The sequence below is a fragment of the Pempheris klunzingeri genome, chromosome 8 (assembly GCF_042242105.1).
Source record: "Pempheris klunzingeri isolate RE-2024b chromosome 8, fPemKlu1.hap1, whole genome shotgun sequence".
NCBI classification, from domain to species: domain Eukaryota; kingdom Metazoa; phylum Chordata; class Actinopteri; order Acropomatiformes; family Pempheridae; genus Pempheris; species Pempheris klunzingeri.
The window spans coordinates 15,528,846-15,542,453 of record NC_092019.1 but is presented as its reverse complement, the minus strand read 5'-3'; the positions used below and the strand labels follow the sequence as shown (position 1 = coordinate 15,542,453).

Sequence of the window (13,608 nt, the reverse complement as noted above, 5' to 3'; positions counted from 1 at the left end):
GATGGCTTTGAAAACAGCTAAAAATCATAAGCCACAAAGAAAACATTTGCTGTTCTAGCAGTACCACAGCAAATTCTGAGGAGACACAAAAGCCTCAAGCCGTTTCTAAATAAAGACTAAGCTCTGCAAACAAACCACAAATAGAAATAGGAAATCTTTCTGTAATCTACATACATTAAAAGCTGGACATTTTGCACGAATTGCTATGAAGGCAGGAGAAAGGACAGAAACTCTGTGTTTTAACATTGTTGAGTCTGTGAGTTGTAAAGACAGAGAGTAGAGACATCAGCTTCCTTTGTATGTCTTTGAGTTTCAAGGTGGCTCAACTCAAACTCAGCTCTCCTATATCAGGATATTTGTAGTCCTAAATCGCAATATCAATATCAATGTTACAGTATGATTAAAGCAATTAAGTGATTGTTGATGCATACAATTACCTGACAGGAATGTCTGTTTTGGCTGATCCATAAAACATAAAAAAAAATCATATAAAAACCCAGAGCTGCCATAAAACAGTGTTGCTCAGTGTTTAGCAACATTGACATAATATACTGAGAAATGTTAAAGGTATAGGTATGCATAATGATATAATTACATATATTACTGTGCACTTCTAACTTTTTTAGTCTGTAAAGATTTTTCTTCATGCCATCATATGTTTTTCATAATAATATATTTGGACAAGCCACTGTGTTTTTTTCTCAAAAGAAAACTCTAAACAATACTGTCGAAACACATATCAAAACGTTTTAATGAATAAAAATTTGAATCTTTACAAAAAAATTATTTACATCATGAAACTGCACTGAAAATACTGTATGTGTAAAGAAAAGTACAAAAAAAGAGCTTCAAAAGCCGTGAACAGTAAACATCTTTGAGAGAAATGCCACTAAACAACACTAATGCCGCCAATTACTAAGCAGGGAATTTCATATCAGAAATCTCTCATCCACCAGGGTCTTGTTGACAAGGTTCTTCCTTCCAAGCGTGTTACGGATCAAGCGAAATATCTGGAATGAACAAGATGGTTTTTTAACACGTCTTTTTTTGCACAGTAATGGCAATATACTGTATACACACCAAATACTAACCATTTGCTGTACATATGTAAGCACAGCTGCGAGCACAAAGCTCTGAGATCCGAGGTCGACGACACAAAAAAACAAAGTGTCAAAGATCAGCAGCGTGGCCTCATTTCCATAATAGAGCACGTCACTGAAGGAGTGGGCTTCATCTGCATGAGAAGCACACACAGACATTATATACACACACATACGTATATATAAACAAACAGAAATGTACAGCCTGTCTGGACCAAGAGGTCATTACCGTTGTAAAAGATGCTTTTGTCACTGGGTTCAAGGAACTCCATCCCTATGACCCTCTCAAACATCAGCTTGTCCTTCACTATATAGTCCATGTCAGGGTGGGCCTGAGGTAAATAACAGGAGAGATAAAACAGGCTTGTCAGTGCAAAATATGCTGGTCACTGAAACAACTCATATACTTCACAAATACATTCATTTACATATTTACATATTCTACACAATCAGATCAAATCAAACTCTGCCGAGTGCCTGTGTGAGTTCATGTTTGTGTATTTGTACTAACATGGTCTATAATGGATCCCAGGAAGTGGTTCATGGCGTGGTAGGCTCTGGTGTTCTGCTCAAACTGGTTAGCCGAGCACGCATCCATCAAACGTGAAGGCCCGTTCCTCTGGAGCAGAGAAGACAAACAAGCATATGAACCGAAAATGCTGAATAATTCTTCTCTTTGTTTATAGTTTAGTCACAAACACAACGCACTCTGCTGAGCGGCTCCCGTATCCTGTCATACTGCAGCCGCAGACGGCTTGTCAGAGACACCTGAAAGGTCTGGATGTCTGTGTTGGGAAGTAGACCTCTCTGACCACACAAGGACTCCTTCACACAGACAAAGGCAGAGAGGAAGGGAGACAGAGGACAGATATGTGATATCAGCAATATTATAAATATGCTACAACTACTAATACAACACGCCCATGGACGTACAGCTTCTCTCTTCAGATTGTTGTTCATTTCCTCCATGTTTGTATCTGCGTGGCCATGTACTGAACGCCCGTGGATGTAGTAGCCAAAACAACGGTGAGATAACAGCAGCACAGAAATCTAAATACAAACACAGACAAAATGCACATATGTAAGACATTCCAGACTGATAAATTGTTTCAAATGTAATATCCACATTGGTACTTACGTTACTGATGGAGCAGAGATCCACAAACTGACGGATTTTGTCCTCCACAAAGTGCTCATGAAACACAGTGAAGAAAATCATCTGTAGGGATCAATGATTGTCTTTTAAAAAGGAGCTTCTTTTCTTAAGTTAGAAAGCAAGAGCAAGTATAAGAGGAAGGAGGAGACAAGAGTGAATGGTGGCAGTTTTACCTGCAGAAGTCCAATGCAGAGCCACAGCGAGGCGGCCAAACCGTAGCGCAGAATCAGGCTGTATGAAGGTGTGTACGCCTGTGAGGAGCGCTGTAATGTTGCCCAGGGGTCCCTCAGGGCCAGGCTAGAGAACTCCAGCACCTGAACAATACATGGTGACATGTCAGCAATGAGGAAAAGCGACATGACAAATGCTGCAAAAACAGTAACCTGAGTGTTGGTGTAATATATACTTCAAGAAAGAAGAGCACAGCCATGATCTGAAAAGTTGGGCTGATCTTGCGGATGGTCTGGATCTCGTTCCATTCATTGGCCACAAAGTAGGTCCTCCAGATGCTGACTGGTGAGGGGTCACGTTTTGGTTCGCCAGCTACTGAAACAGCAGCGAATACAGTTACTGGAGTAATTACATCTTATACAGACAGTAAAATATAAGCATAGAGTGAATGAGTTTGTACCGTGGACAGTCCTGCTAGATTTGCTTCGAGGCCTCTCCCAGTCAATCAAGAATACATCGACTGACACCTGAAGGAACAGCTTGTGGAGAAACTGGACGGCCTGGTTACACATACATAAAACAACACTCACTTTTCTCAGTATTCCTAATTAAGGCATTCCATTCAGAAAAAACAATACTGCTAACATTACCATCTGTTCAATAAGTGTCTAACCTTGAGAGCGAAGGCACAACCAATGTAGGTCACAAACTGTTCCTCCTGAGCAGGTAGTGGTAACATCACTGATACAAACTGTTGGGCCTAAACACACACACACACACACACACACACACACACACAAATGAATCCCAGAAAGAAGCTAATAATATCCACACCTAAATCTATGGATTCAAAAAAGTGTTCAGAAAAAGAAGGTAAAGGAGCAAAAACACTTGCCTTTAATGTCTAAAGAGAGCAGAAAGGAAATAAGAACTGTTAAGATCATGCAAAGATGAGACAAACACTTTTTATGTTTGGAAAAGAAATTAGAGTTAAAGAAACAGGCAAAGGAAAAAGCTTCAGATATGAGATGCAGGTACAACCATTAAAGAGTAATCAAGTATGAAAATCATCAATCCTATAAGACAGTCTCAACAGAATTAGACTAACCTTGTAAAAGATTAGCCAGTAAAGTCCAGTTCCAACAGTGACGGCGAAGAAAACATTGGCCAGATCTCCGGCATAAAACAACAAAAACTTCAGCATGGTCTGAGGCAGAAGGAGGGAGATACCAACATTACTACCAAGTTTTACAGCAACGTATGGGTTGAAGTGTCTTACACAGTGACATGTTAAAGACGCGGTACCTCCAAATCAATGAGCGGAGAGGCGATCCTCCTCTTCCAGCTGACTGTCTTCAGCAGAGAGTAGAGCACGGCCAGACCACCCATCACACCCAGAGCCGTCTGTGCACACACAAAAACATCAGAGCCACAGGTGACACTGTATCACTGTGACATAAACACTGAAAGCATCAGTCAGACACAAGAAGTTCTGTTATTATTGTTAACGTTCATACTACTCACATCTGTCTTCATGCGAGCCTCATTCTGATCCATCTCGTACTCCACAGAGAACGTCGCCTAGAAATGGATAAACAAGTTCGAAGCGTGAGCAGGGTTTTATTTGAGAAAAATAAAGAGAGAAACTCATTTAGCCATTTCTTGCATTATGTCAATGAGGGTCCCAACAACTATAGAAAGACAAACATGAGATAAACACAACAGGTGTGCGCAGACATACTCACAGACACAGTTTGTGTATTGGCATCCATGATGGCAATGTCTCTGTATTTCACAGTCATCAGAGGGGGAAACACCTGTCCCTCCTGAGTTCGTGGAACCAGCTGAAACCTACCAAACACACACGTTTGATCACAAACATCACCACTTAACAAAGCAGACACAAGACGAAGCTTTCACTTTCTTTATTTTCGTCATGGTGGATTGAACATTGGGAGCCCACTTGATTTTGATGCTGCTGGCCACACGGATGACTTTGGGCGGGGAACTCGTGCTTTTCTCTCTTCCACTTAGCGTATCGACAAGAAGCATACGCCGAGAGAGGTACCAGTTCTTCATGCTCTCTGTACAAAGATAAAATATATCAAAGGAATGCACAGATACACAAACACACACTTTGATAAATAAATTCCCACCTTGGTTGATGAACCGTCCATTGTATTGTTGGTTGTAGACAAGTGTAGGCAGGGGAAGAAGTTTTCTGTTCTCTCCTCCACCAAGATCCATAAACACATCATAGAACAACGGCTCTGGATGAGTTCTCAACAGGTCTGCCACTGAGAGGTCACACTAACGACACACACACACACACACACACACACACACACATAAACAGTTTAAAATACAACTGGGCATTGCTAGAGAGTTTGTCAAATCAAAGACAACACACTTACACTTTCATGGTAAGCTGTTCCAAAGCTGAAGGCTGCTGCCTGTTTGGTGGTTGTTTCTGGGCAAAGCTAAAAGAGAAAAATTACATATACTTACATCAAAAACAGTGGTGGGCAACAATAATTGGGACTTGGCTTACCGCCAATGTATCTTGGTAAACCAAGCTGCTCTATATAAATTTTCTAATAAGCTACAATGCTATGGTCTGTTGAGACTAAATATCCAAGTGTATCATCAGTCATTTGGCATCTTACCTGGAGATTTCTTCCTCCTACTTGTTCCCATCTGAGGAACTCTCCTCTGATGTTATAGACAGCAGCGAGCAGCTTAATGTCAGTGTTCTGTCACATAAACAGAATGCATCAATTCAAACATTTTTGATACCATTTCAGGTTAATTGCTAAATCTGTAGTATAAGACATGAACAGGGTACTGTTTTTATGGTGCTATTGTTTTCTTTTAGAGCTCTATCTTTGTTTTTTTCACTGAAGACGATTGAAGTTTAGCACTTACTTTTTTTCTTCCCCTGAAACTGAACCCAATGGGAACAGGATCTGTCTGAAGCACTCGACTGGCCAGTCCTGGTTCGTCCCCGTAGTAAAGCCATGGCAGATTGACTCTCCTGGAGACAAAGTAACCAGAGTCCTTACTGTCCACTCTGGGTGAAACAAAGTTGTATTGCAGTGCCAGCGCAGGTTATACATATGTGCCATGACAGTGTTGATTACCAGTAGGAAATGTCCTGAGTTGAGCTTAAAGCAGCCTTAGATCTGAAGATGGTGTTAAAGAGACCACAGGCGTCGCTGGACACACCGCTGAAGGAGTGCATGTTCATCACACACATGTTACCAAGAGCCTGACACGCCGTCAGGTTGGAGAAGACCTGTAACCACACAACTTATTCATGCACAACAGCTAATGCAATGGCACAACTTTTATCATGAGCTACAATCTCACTGCACAGCATATTACATCTGTTTTGTTTTTAGTAAAAAAAATTGACGGCTATGTCAGTGGTCTACGATTTGTCATAGCAGCTATATACAGCACACAGCTATTAAAACAGCTACAATGCAACATCCTAAAATCCCCAAAATGCTTTTGTATTTCATAATGACTTCATCACTAGTAGCACTGTGGTAGCAACCAGAACCATAACTGGCTTCCTGCGACGTTAGATAAAGAAAATTGGAATTACAAGGCAGGCTGCTGATGAGGAATACAGGTTTTTGACAAACCAGGCAGACTGGATGCTGAACTTCTGCAAGGCGAGCAGAGCAGAACACAAAAATCAGAATACATCAAAATAATCAAAAATAAAGTGAGCAGATGAGAAAGGAGAAGGAGACTCACCAACTGAGCATAGTTGACGCTGGGATTAACATTAGGGGAGAGGCTGCCTGGAGGGAAACATAATCCTCCTTTCTGGAAAAATCACATACCAACCAATCACGATTCATATAGATATACTCCATGAGTCTGTCGCTGGATGGTGTGTGAATGATGTGTCTAGAAGAGGGTATGAGGGTGAAGGGTCAGCAGAACTCACCGGGGGAGATTTACACACACAGGAGGTGTCAATGAAAGACGCCTGACATCTCTCACACCTGAAAGAAAGTTTTGGAGATTGTTCCACCCCTTATATACTGTACAAAGAAAACCTTCATAGTCTGGCATCACTTTACCAGCCATGCTAGCAGACATAAGCCATTTGTCGGAACAAATAAAACGGGATAAAATCTGTCCATGTAGTTGTCAGGGTCATGGGCCATGAGACACACAGGGGGATGAAGAGATGGAAGATACACTGTGAATATGAGAGGTGCTACAAAAAAGTATTCAAAATGATGAGAAGTGCCAGAGAGGTACAAACATTACAAGACACAAATTATCTGTTACAGGAATTTGAATAATGTTGTTCAGCTCTCATATTCTCCAAACAGCTTCTGACCTTCATACCATGGGAGTTAGAGGATTCTGCACTGATTTAACTTCCTGCACTCAACTGTGGGTTTGCTGCCATCCTTATCTGTTAGTTAACGTACAGACTTTGACCTGAATTAATGACAGTCAAGTTGGGTCTTCTTGGAGTCTTTAAGACAATTACTATTGGTTTGGTATTCTAATATTACCATAAGTAGAAGTCGCTTGTATAAACATAATAATCAATATTCAACATTTTAAAATCCATAAAACTAATGCTAATGCTTTGAGTTTTCATGTGTGCTATGCTCTAGATCAAATAACTGCTATATGGTATTGATTCATACCTGTCTCCACTGCTGTTTGGTACAGACAGAGCAGGACTGCTTCCATTACACGTTTCACACCTGGCCTCATCCAAGAGGTTTCCACTCACGTCTCTCTCCACTGGAAAAAAACAGCCCGTATTCAGCCATTAATACTTAAAATATCCAATAATCTACTGTGTCATTGTGTTACATTTTCAACAAAATCCTATCATTGATGTCTCACCCACGACATTGTCCGGTGGGCACTGGCACATCCCCTCATCAGTGAGACTGCCTGGGCAGCGAATACACCCAAACCCATCTTTAGTTACTGCCTGTAAAGAAAGAAAAACTATAATCACAAACGGTATCAGAAACTGTGTAGGAAGTGTAATATGGATTGTCAACTGTATAATGTGGGATGAACAACTAATAAAGAAATTCAAGGTGAATTGCACATACAGGTTTATCAGTGGGACACTGTTGACAAGTAATGGACGTCTTATCAGTGGTGAGAGTTTGGTACCCAGTTTTGCAAACACAGCTCAGTCCTGCAAAAAAAAGGAAAACCAGAGCAAAGTTAGTGGGAACAGCAGACAGTTCAGTACAGTTCCGCGTCCAGGGATATTAGTTAATTAATATATCTCAGATGCATGTAAATTCTACATAGTGATAATAATAATAATAATGATAATAGAATACAATTACAATCTGCATCACAAACATGGACTAAATAAAACAAAAGAACAATAAAATATCACATAGAAAGACATTTAATGCAGTTATGGCAATAACAATTAACAGAAACTCTTTCTTACTCTAAATTATTACTTTATAATCATTGTATTGATTGTATGTAATCAATATCAGGTTTGCTGTTTTATATGATTTATATTTTAGCCATAACATGAAACATATCGAAATATTATCAATAACACTGTAGAGTCAGCTACATTATCTGTTAACTGTGGTTGTAGACATTGACTTCATTCTCCATATTAATCCTATTTTAGCGCGCGTTTTCCCTTTTGCGGTTCTCCTTACAGTCATGTTAGCTGATTTTAAAGTATCTTAGCCATTTGCAGCTTGCTAGCTACCTGCTATCCAGCTAATTGTGGCTTATTTGCGTCGTGCATGGCGGATCACCACACAGTTGAAGATAATTTGCTTTATAGTAAGACTAATGATATTTTTCTCAGCAGTGTAGCCTCAGTGGGCCAGTTCATGCGGTGCTGTGTGATGGTGACCGACCTGTTGTGCTCCGCCGCTGATTTGGACCGCACCTTACACACGAGAGACTCGAGATATCGAAAAACTCTTCAGCAGCACAGTCTGAAGGAGCCTTAAATGGGATTATAAACTGCTGGCAATCAAGAAGGTCCGTGAATATGAAAAGAAATAACGTTAGAGGCACTCCGAATCTGTTACCAACAAACCGCAGCGTCCCCGTCGCCATGGTAAACAACGGTCTTCCGTTTTACCCACAATCCTATTCATCCTGCGTGATGACGTTGTGGCACGTTTATGTGTGCGTCAAAAAAGCATGGTTGAACGCGTGGATGCAAATGTGCAAATAAATACTTCAAAGAAAGGAAAATATGAGTTTAGAATTAATTACTCACATTTATGTATGCATAAATCTTTATTTCTGTATATGATTACACTGGAAGATCTTTTCAGGACACAATGGACAATCATTTCTGTGTTATATGAAGAATGAGAAAAAACAAATATAACAGTAAATCAAACTTATGAGACACTAAGACAATACGCTTGACTAAGTGTAGTAACACCAGTAGATTGGACCAGCATTCCACCTAAAGTGTCACCAATTCAATTAGAACAAACCTTATCCACTGTGGTGTGCTCCCAACTTATCACCAATCTCACCTGTTCGCTTTACCCAAGTATCTACCAAAGGTGACCTTTATGGGGGTGATTTAATGGACGCTGAAATGAGGCAGGTGTAGCAGGTCACTGTCACCGTGTCCTCTGGAAACTGAGGGGGTTTTCAGATAGAACTGAAAGGATCCAAGGACTTAATGAGCTAAAGAAATGCAAGGAAATAATTTGCAGTTCTATGGACTACAAGCAAGACATTTGAGAGTTTAACTAGAAGGAAGGGAAGATATATAGTGGTTTTTTTAAAAAATGATCAGTCCTTGTTTCATATGTAATTACAAACCTATATATGCTGTATATTGTGTTAAACAGAGCATAATCTTTGTTAAGGCTAGTAAATAACCATTTTGGAATAGGAACATTTGTAGCCCGTAGAAAGATTTGTAATCAAACCACTGCTTGTTTTATTTTGGGCTGGTGATTCTCTACTCAGTGGGTGAGTCATAGGGGACTTTTGGCAGGAAGTAGCTGCATCTTATTCACTTCCTTCTGACAAAGCACAGTAACATATTAGCATGGTCCTACAGGGGGGGAGAGAACCACAAGTCGTGAGTTGAAGTAAGAAAGATTTTAAAATGTAAGTATTTAAGTGAAATTAGTCAAAAAGAACAGAGTGGATTGGAGGGTGTATATTAGAGACCTTTAACAGCTGGTTGGACTTTTTCCATCAGTGGGTGTTTGGATATGTGACTGAAGGGCAAGAGGACAAATCTGCAAAGAGGAAAAAGTTACATAATGGTTGAGGGCTGAGCTGGGCCAAGTAAGAGCCCAGCACTACATAATATAATCTCACTCTCATTGGCTAAATCTTTTATATTACTTTACCTTTGTCCTTTCCTGGCTGAAGATTGTGGTCAGTTTTTGGCTCATGGGTGTAGCCCTCGTGACTTAAGAATCGTGTCTTTTTACGGTGAAAGAGTCTTTTTTTTCTGATGGAAGATTTCTTTTTTCTAGCAAAAAGCTTTTTTCCTGATCTGAAGGTTGTGCTATTTTTGGACTGAAGACTGCATTCTTGTGGAGGGAAAAGGCATGTCTTAACTGGAACTGGAAATATGTGTGTAATGAGGTCAGATATAACAAGAATTTTCTTAAATCCTAAACTTTAATGTGTGTGTGTTTTTTTTTGTTTTGTTTGTTTTTTAATCTTGTTATATCTAAAGTTATTGGATCTTATTTACCTGTATTAAAAGCTCTGTAACTTTCTACTGCTCCAGTTGTCCTGACTGTAGACCCTCCGGTCCAGTAGGGGGCGGTACTGCGCCTTAAACACGTTTCTGAGCCAATTAGCGCAAAGGGAGGGAAAAAAGGTGCGGTATGGAGCAGATGTAGAACCGGAGAACGGGCAGGGGCAGACAGAGGCTGATCAAATGTATCTAATCTCGGGTGTTTAGAGGCAGGACAGCGACGACGACACTTTCAAACACCACCTGTAAACAATTATCTAATATACGCAGCTGTGGTGAGTATTTGTGTGTGTTTTAATGGCTACAGAAAACTTGTTTTTCTGCGTTTTCCAGCGCGCACACGTTTACCTCCAGGACTGCCTGCTGCATGACGCACGTGTTTTTTTTGTTTTTGTTGTAGTCTTGTTATAAATATGTGTTAACATCCTGGCATACAGCTGAGGGATGAACTACGACTCAAGATCGACACATCCTGGATTTTTTGGACAAAACCTAAAACTCCAAACCAGGGGAAATGGGCATGACGACGGTGGTTTCCAACTTTCTTTGTTAACCCAGGTTTTCTCCTTAAGGGAACATCTGGCGCCAACTGAATCTCCTTCCGCACAAATGGACCGAACACGTGCAGCCTGCTTCAGTAAAAGAACATGTTGTTATATTGGAGAGCTATGAAGAAAGAAAATATACAAACAAGCAACAGCGTTGCTGCAAATCGGGGGAGAGATTTTATCATTATACTCATTTAGTGCATTTAGGTCTGACACTGTCCCATAATGAATAATGTGCAGAAGTCACTTTAGTCTTTGGCCAAATGAAAGTGAAAAGAATGTCAGTGAGTATTATCTATGGTTAATACCTATGGACAAATCAATTTTCTAATATGTTTTAATTAGCTGCAATACCAATACCTAAATCAGGATCAAACATAAATGAAATCCGTAGTGGTCTGTAGTTGCTTTGCGGTCATCCTTCTTTTCATGTTTGGATGGTATGCTATGTAAAATGTAATACTGTTAATATTACCTGAAGCAAAGAGTGATACTATACTTTTCAGTATCACCAACAGAATGCATGTAGGTTTCCATGGCAAAAAAATGCAAAACAATGCACACAGTTTGCGTTAGTAGAATTGCACGGCATAGATCGGTGACATAACTACTGTACGTCTGGACAAGTATGTGTGTATACAAAGTGTTCCTCAGCTGAGAATCTATGTTGCCCATAAAAAATATGGTCAGGAAAAGAACTGGTGAAAGGGCAGTGCTTTTCATGGCTGTTTTAAATCAGAGCGAACACAATCTTCTCTGGAGCAGTTTAGTTTGCGGCATAAGTTACCATGGCAGTCTAGCCAAGTTAGAGGAAAACTCTAGCTTTAGCCTCAGCATACCTCAAAAACAATGTATCTTGCTTTGTCGTACACACTTGTGTTGCTATTTGTGTTTTTCACCATTGTTGTCTTATTTTCAGACACCACCTGACCTGGTTTGAAAAATGACCGTAATCCTGCGATTGCAAGGCCTCGATGTGACAGCAGGTACTAAGGATATACGGACATTCTTTGAGTGCCTTCAAATACACGAGGGTGGAGTATACATAGTGGGAGGAAGTCTGAGAGAAGCTTTCATTGCATTCAAAACAGAGAGAGATGCCCAGCTTGCCATGCGGTACAGTGGCAGTTTCCTCAAAGGGTCTAAGGTGTCGCTACACGCAAGCAGCATGACAGAGATGGAGCACAAATTGCAGTCACTGTTAAAGAAAAAGAAACCCTCCTCCACACGGGTAACTGTGAAGAGACCAACTCCAGGAGAAAAAGCACGGCCTCGCAGCCCGATTACTGCAGATCTACCGCCTTCTAACAGGACACTTGATCCCAATACTGCAAATCAGCAACAGCCTCCTCATCCTGATGGTTCAAATGTACAGTCACTTGATTCCAACACTGCCTTTCTTCTTGGGGTTTATACTGTTCTTCAAGGTCTCCAGTCGTCCTATCAAAAAGACAATACGAAGGCAGATCCAAGAATCCATTCAAGCACTGTTGTGTCTGAGGTGACGACTCCAGAGCAAACTCTGAACTTGAGCCCAGGCTACGTCAGAGTCTTTGGTCTTCCAGCCTCTACCACAAAAGAGGTCATCTACAATTTTTTCAAAGGGTTGACAGTACAGGAAGTCATTTTGAATGTCAAGCTGGGACTTGGTCACGGGTGCCTTGTAAAGTTTGCAAACATGCAGGATGCATGTGATGCTCATCTCTTCAACCAACGGTCACTGGGTCCCAACTGTGTGGAGGTACGTGGAGCAACTGAGGAGATGTGGACCTGTGCGCTGCAAGAATGTGAAAATGCTTTGGATGCTGGAGAGAGGGTGAAACCCAAACAAAAACCCACTTGTGCACTGCAATTCAAGAGGCAATCTGTCAACCAGTTGCCCTCTAAAAAACCAAAAAAGCAAAAATTTCACAATGAGTTAACTGCCTTATCACCAACTATGGAGTACCATGTCATGGTTGGTAATCTACCCAAACAGATGACAAAGACTGAAATAAAAGAACTGTTTGGATGTCCAAACATTTCACACAAAAATGTACTTCATCTGCTTGACAAGGAAGGCAAAAAAACAGACAAAGCTTTTCTTATCTTTGACCGCCCTGAAGATTATGACTACGCAACGAATCTCACTGGCTGCTATGTGGGGCCTAATGCCATTGAGGTCTCTTCAATCACAAGGATGGAGATGAGGGACATGATGGCCAAGACCCATCCCAGGAATCTCAAGCATTGTCTGAAGAAGGATCCAAAGAAGAAACCAAATTTTTTAAGAGGAAATTGGATCCAGTTGAAACACCAGGAGCACCAAGCATGTACTCAGACCCTACGGCTCAGACATGCCCGTTTCTCAGAAACATGCCGGCAGACGTACAGAAAAGTCAAATAAAAAGCCTTTTCTGCAAATACAAGCGTAGGAAGGATGATATCTTACTATTTGACCATGATGGCAAGGGTATCGGTGAGGCCGTGGTTCAGTTTAAGTCGCAGAAGCTGGCTGCAATGGCTCAAAGGCTCCACGGTCAGCACTTCTGGGGGACAAATTTACTTCTCACCCGCATAAATGTGAAGCAAATGGAGGACATCTTGGCTTGTAATGTGTGAGGAAATTGAATACTCAATGCTCGAATGCAGACACCATGTACAAAGACTGAGATTTCAATTTCCTCATGAAGCATGTCTTATAACCGTAATTCTGCTTGATTGTATCAACACACTGTTAAAGGCTTCATCACATTTAGTAGCCATTAAGAATTTCTTTACATTCCCTCTGAACATTTGGTACATTTTCATTTTAAAATAAATACTTTTTGCAATGTTTCATGGCTCATTCATTAACCCAACTGGGAAGTCCTCCCAGTGAAAAACCAGGCAGTCACGGCTGCGTACGCTGTAACATCCTCAAAG

At 40.8% G+C, this 13,608-nt stretch overlaps 2 protein-coding genes across 2 annotated transcripts; one reads left to right on the top strand and one right to left on the bottom strand.

Annotated features, from left to right (window-relative positions):
* Positions 1 to 820: 820 nt before the first annotated feature.
* Positions 821 to 8,526, bottom strand: tmem67 (transmembrane protein 67). Its single transcript, XM_070835462.1, has 28 exons — positions 8,322 to 8,526; positions 7,533 to 7,621; positions 7,315 to 7,405; positions 7,110 to 7,209; positions 6,390 to 6,446; positions 6,193 to 6,271; positions 6,038 to 6,100; positions 5,568 to 5,722; positions 5,353 to 5,461; positions 5,094 to 5,180; positions 4,842 to 4,907; positions 4,584 to 4,737; positions 4,391 to 4,511; positions 4,173 to 4,278; positions 3,952 to 4,008; positions 3,733 to 3,831; positions 3,536 to 3,634; positions 3,101 to 3,187; positions 2,888 to 2,987; positions 2,663 to 2,802; positions 2,430 to 2,570; positions 2,239 to 2,319; positions 2,034 to 2,150; positions 1,809 to 1,925; positions 1,612 to 1,719; positions 1,330 to 1,432; positions 1,092 to 1,234; positions 821 to 1,010 (listed from the first exon to the last, which is right to left on the bottom strand). Exons 1-28 carry the CDS (start codon positions 8,524 to 8,526, stop codon positions 930 to 932), a joined length of 2,955 nt encoding a protein of 984 aa, XP_070691563.1. The 3' UTR covers positions 821 to 929.
* A 1,798-nt stretch (positions 8,527 to 10,324) lies between these two features.
* On the top strand, positions 10,325 to 13,476 carry rbm12ba (RNA binding motif protein 12Ba). Its single transcript, XM_070835918.1, is given in 3 exon segments — positions 10,325 to 10,431; positions 11,624 to 12,965; positions 12,968 to 13,476. Coding segments are annotated over 2 exon segments (1,656 nt in total). The 5' UTR covers positions 10,325 to 10,431; positions 11,624 to 11,647; the 3' UTR covers positions 13,306 to 13,476.
* Positions 13,477 to 13,608: the final 132 nt, after the last annotated feature.

Coding starts and splice junctions, on each gene's coding strand:
- tmem67 (XM_070835462.1), bottom strand. CDS start 8,526: ATGGCGACGGGGACGCTGCGGTTTGTTGGTAACAGATTCGGAGTGCCT. Junction 5,462..5,567: donor ACTCAGGACATTTCCTACTG/GTAATCAACACT, acceptor CTTTGTCTCCAG/GAGAGTCAATCTGCCATGGC. Junction 2,151..2,238: donor ATCTCTGCTCCATCAGTAAC/GTAAGTACCAAT, acceptor GTTTGTATTTAG/ATTTCTGTGCTGCTGTTATC.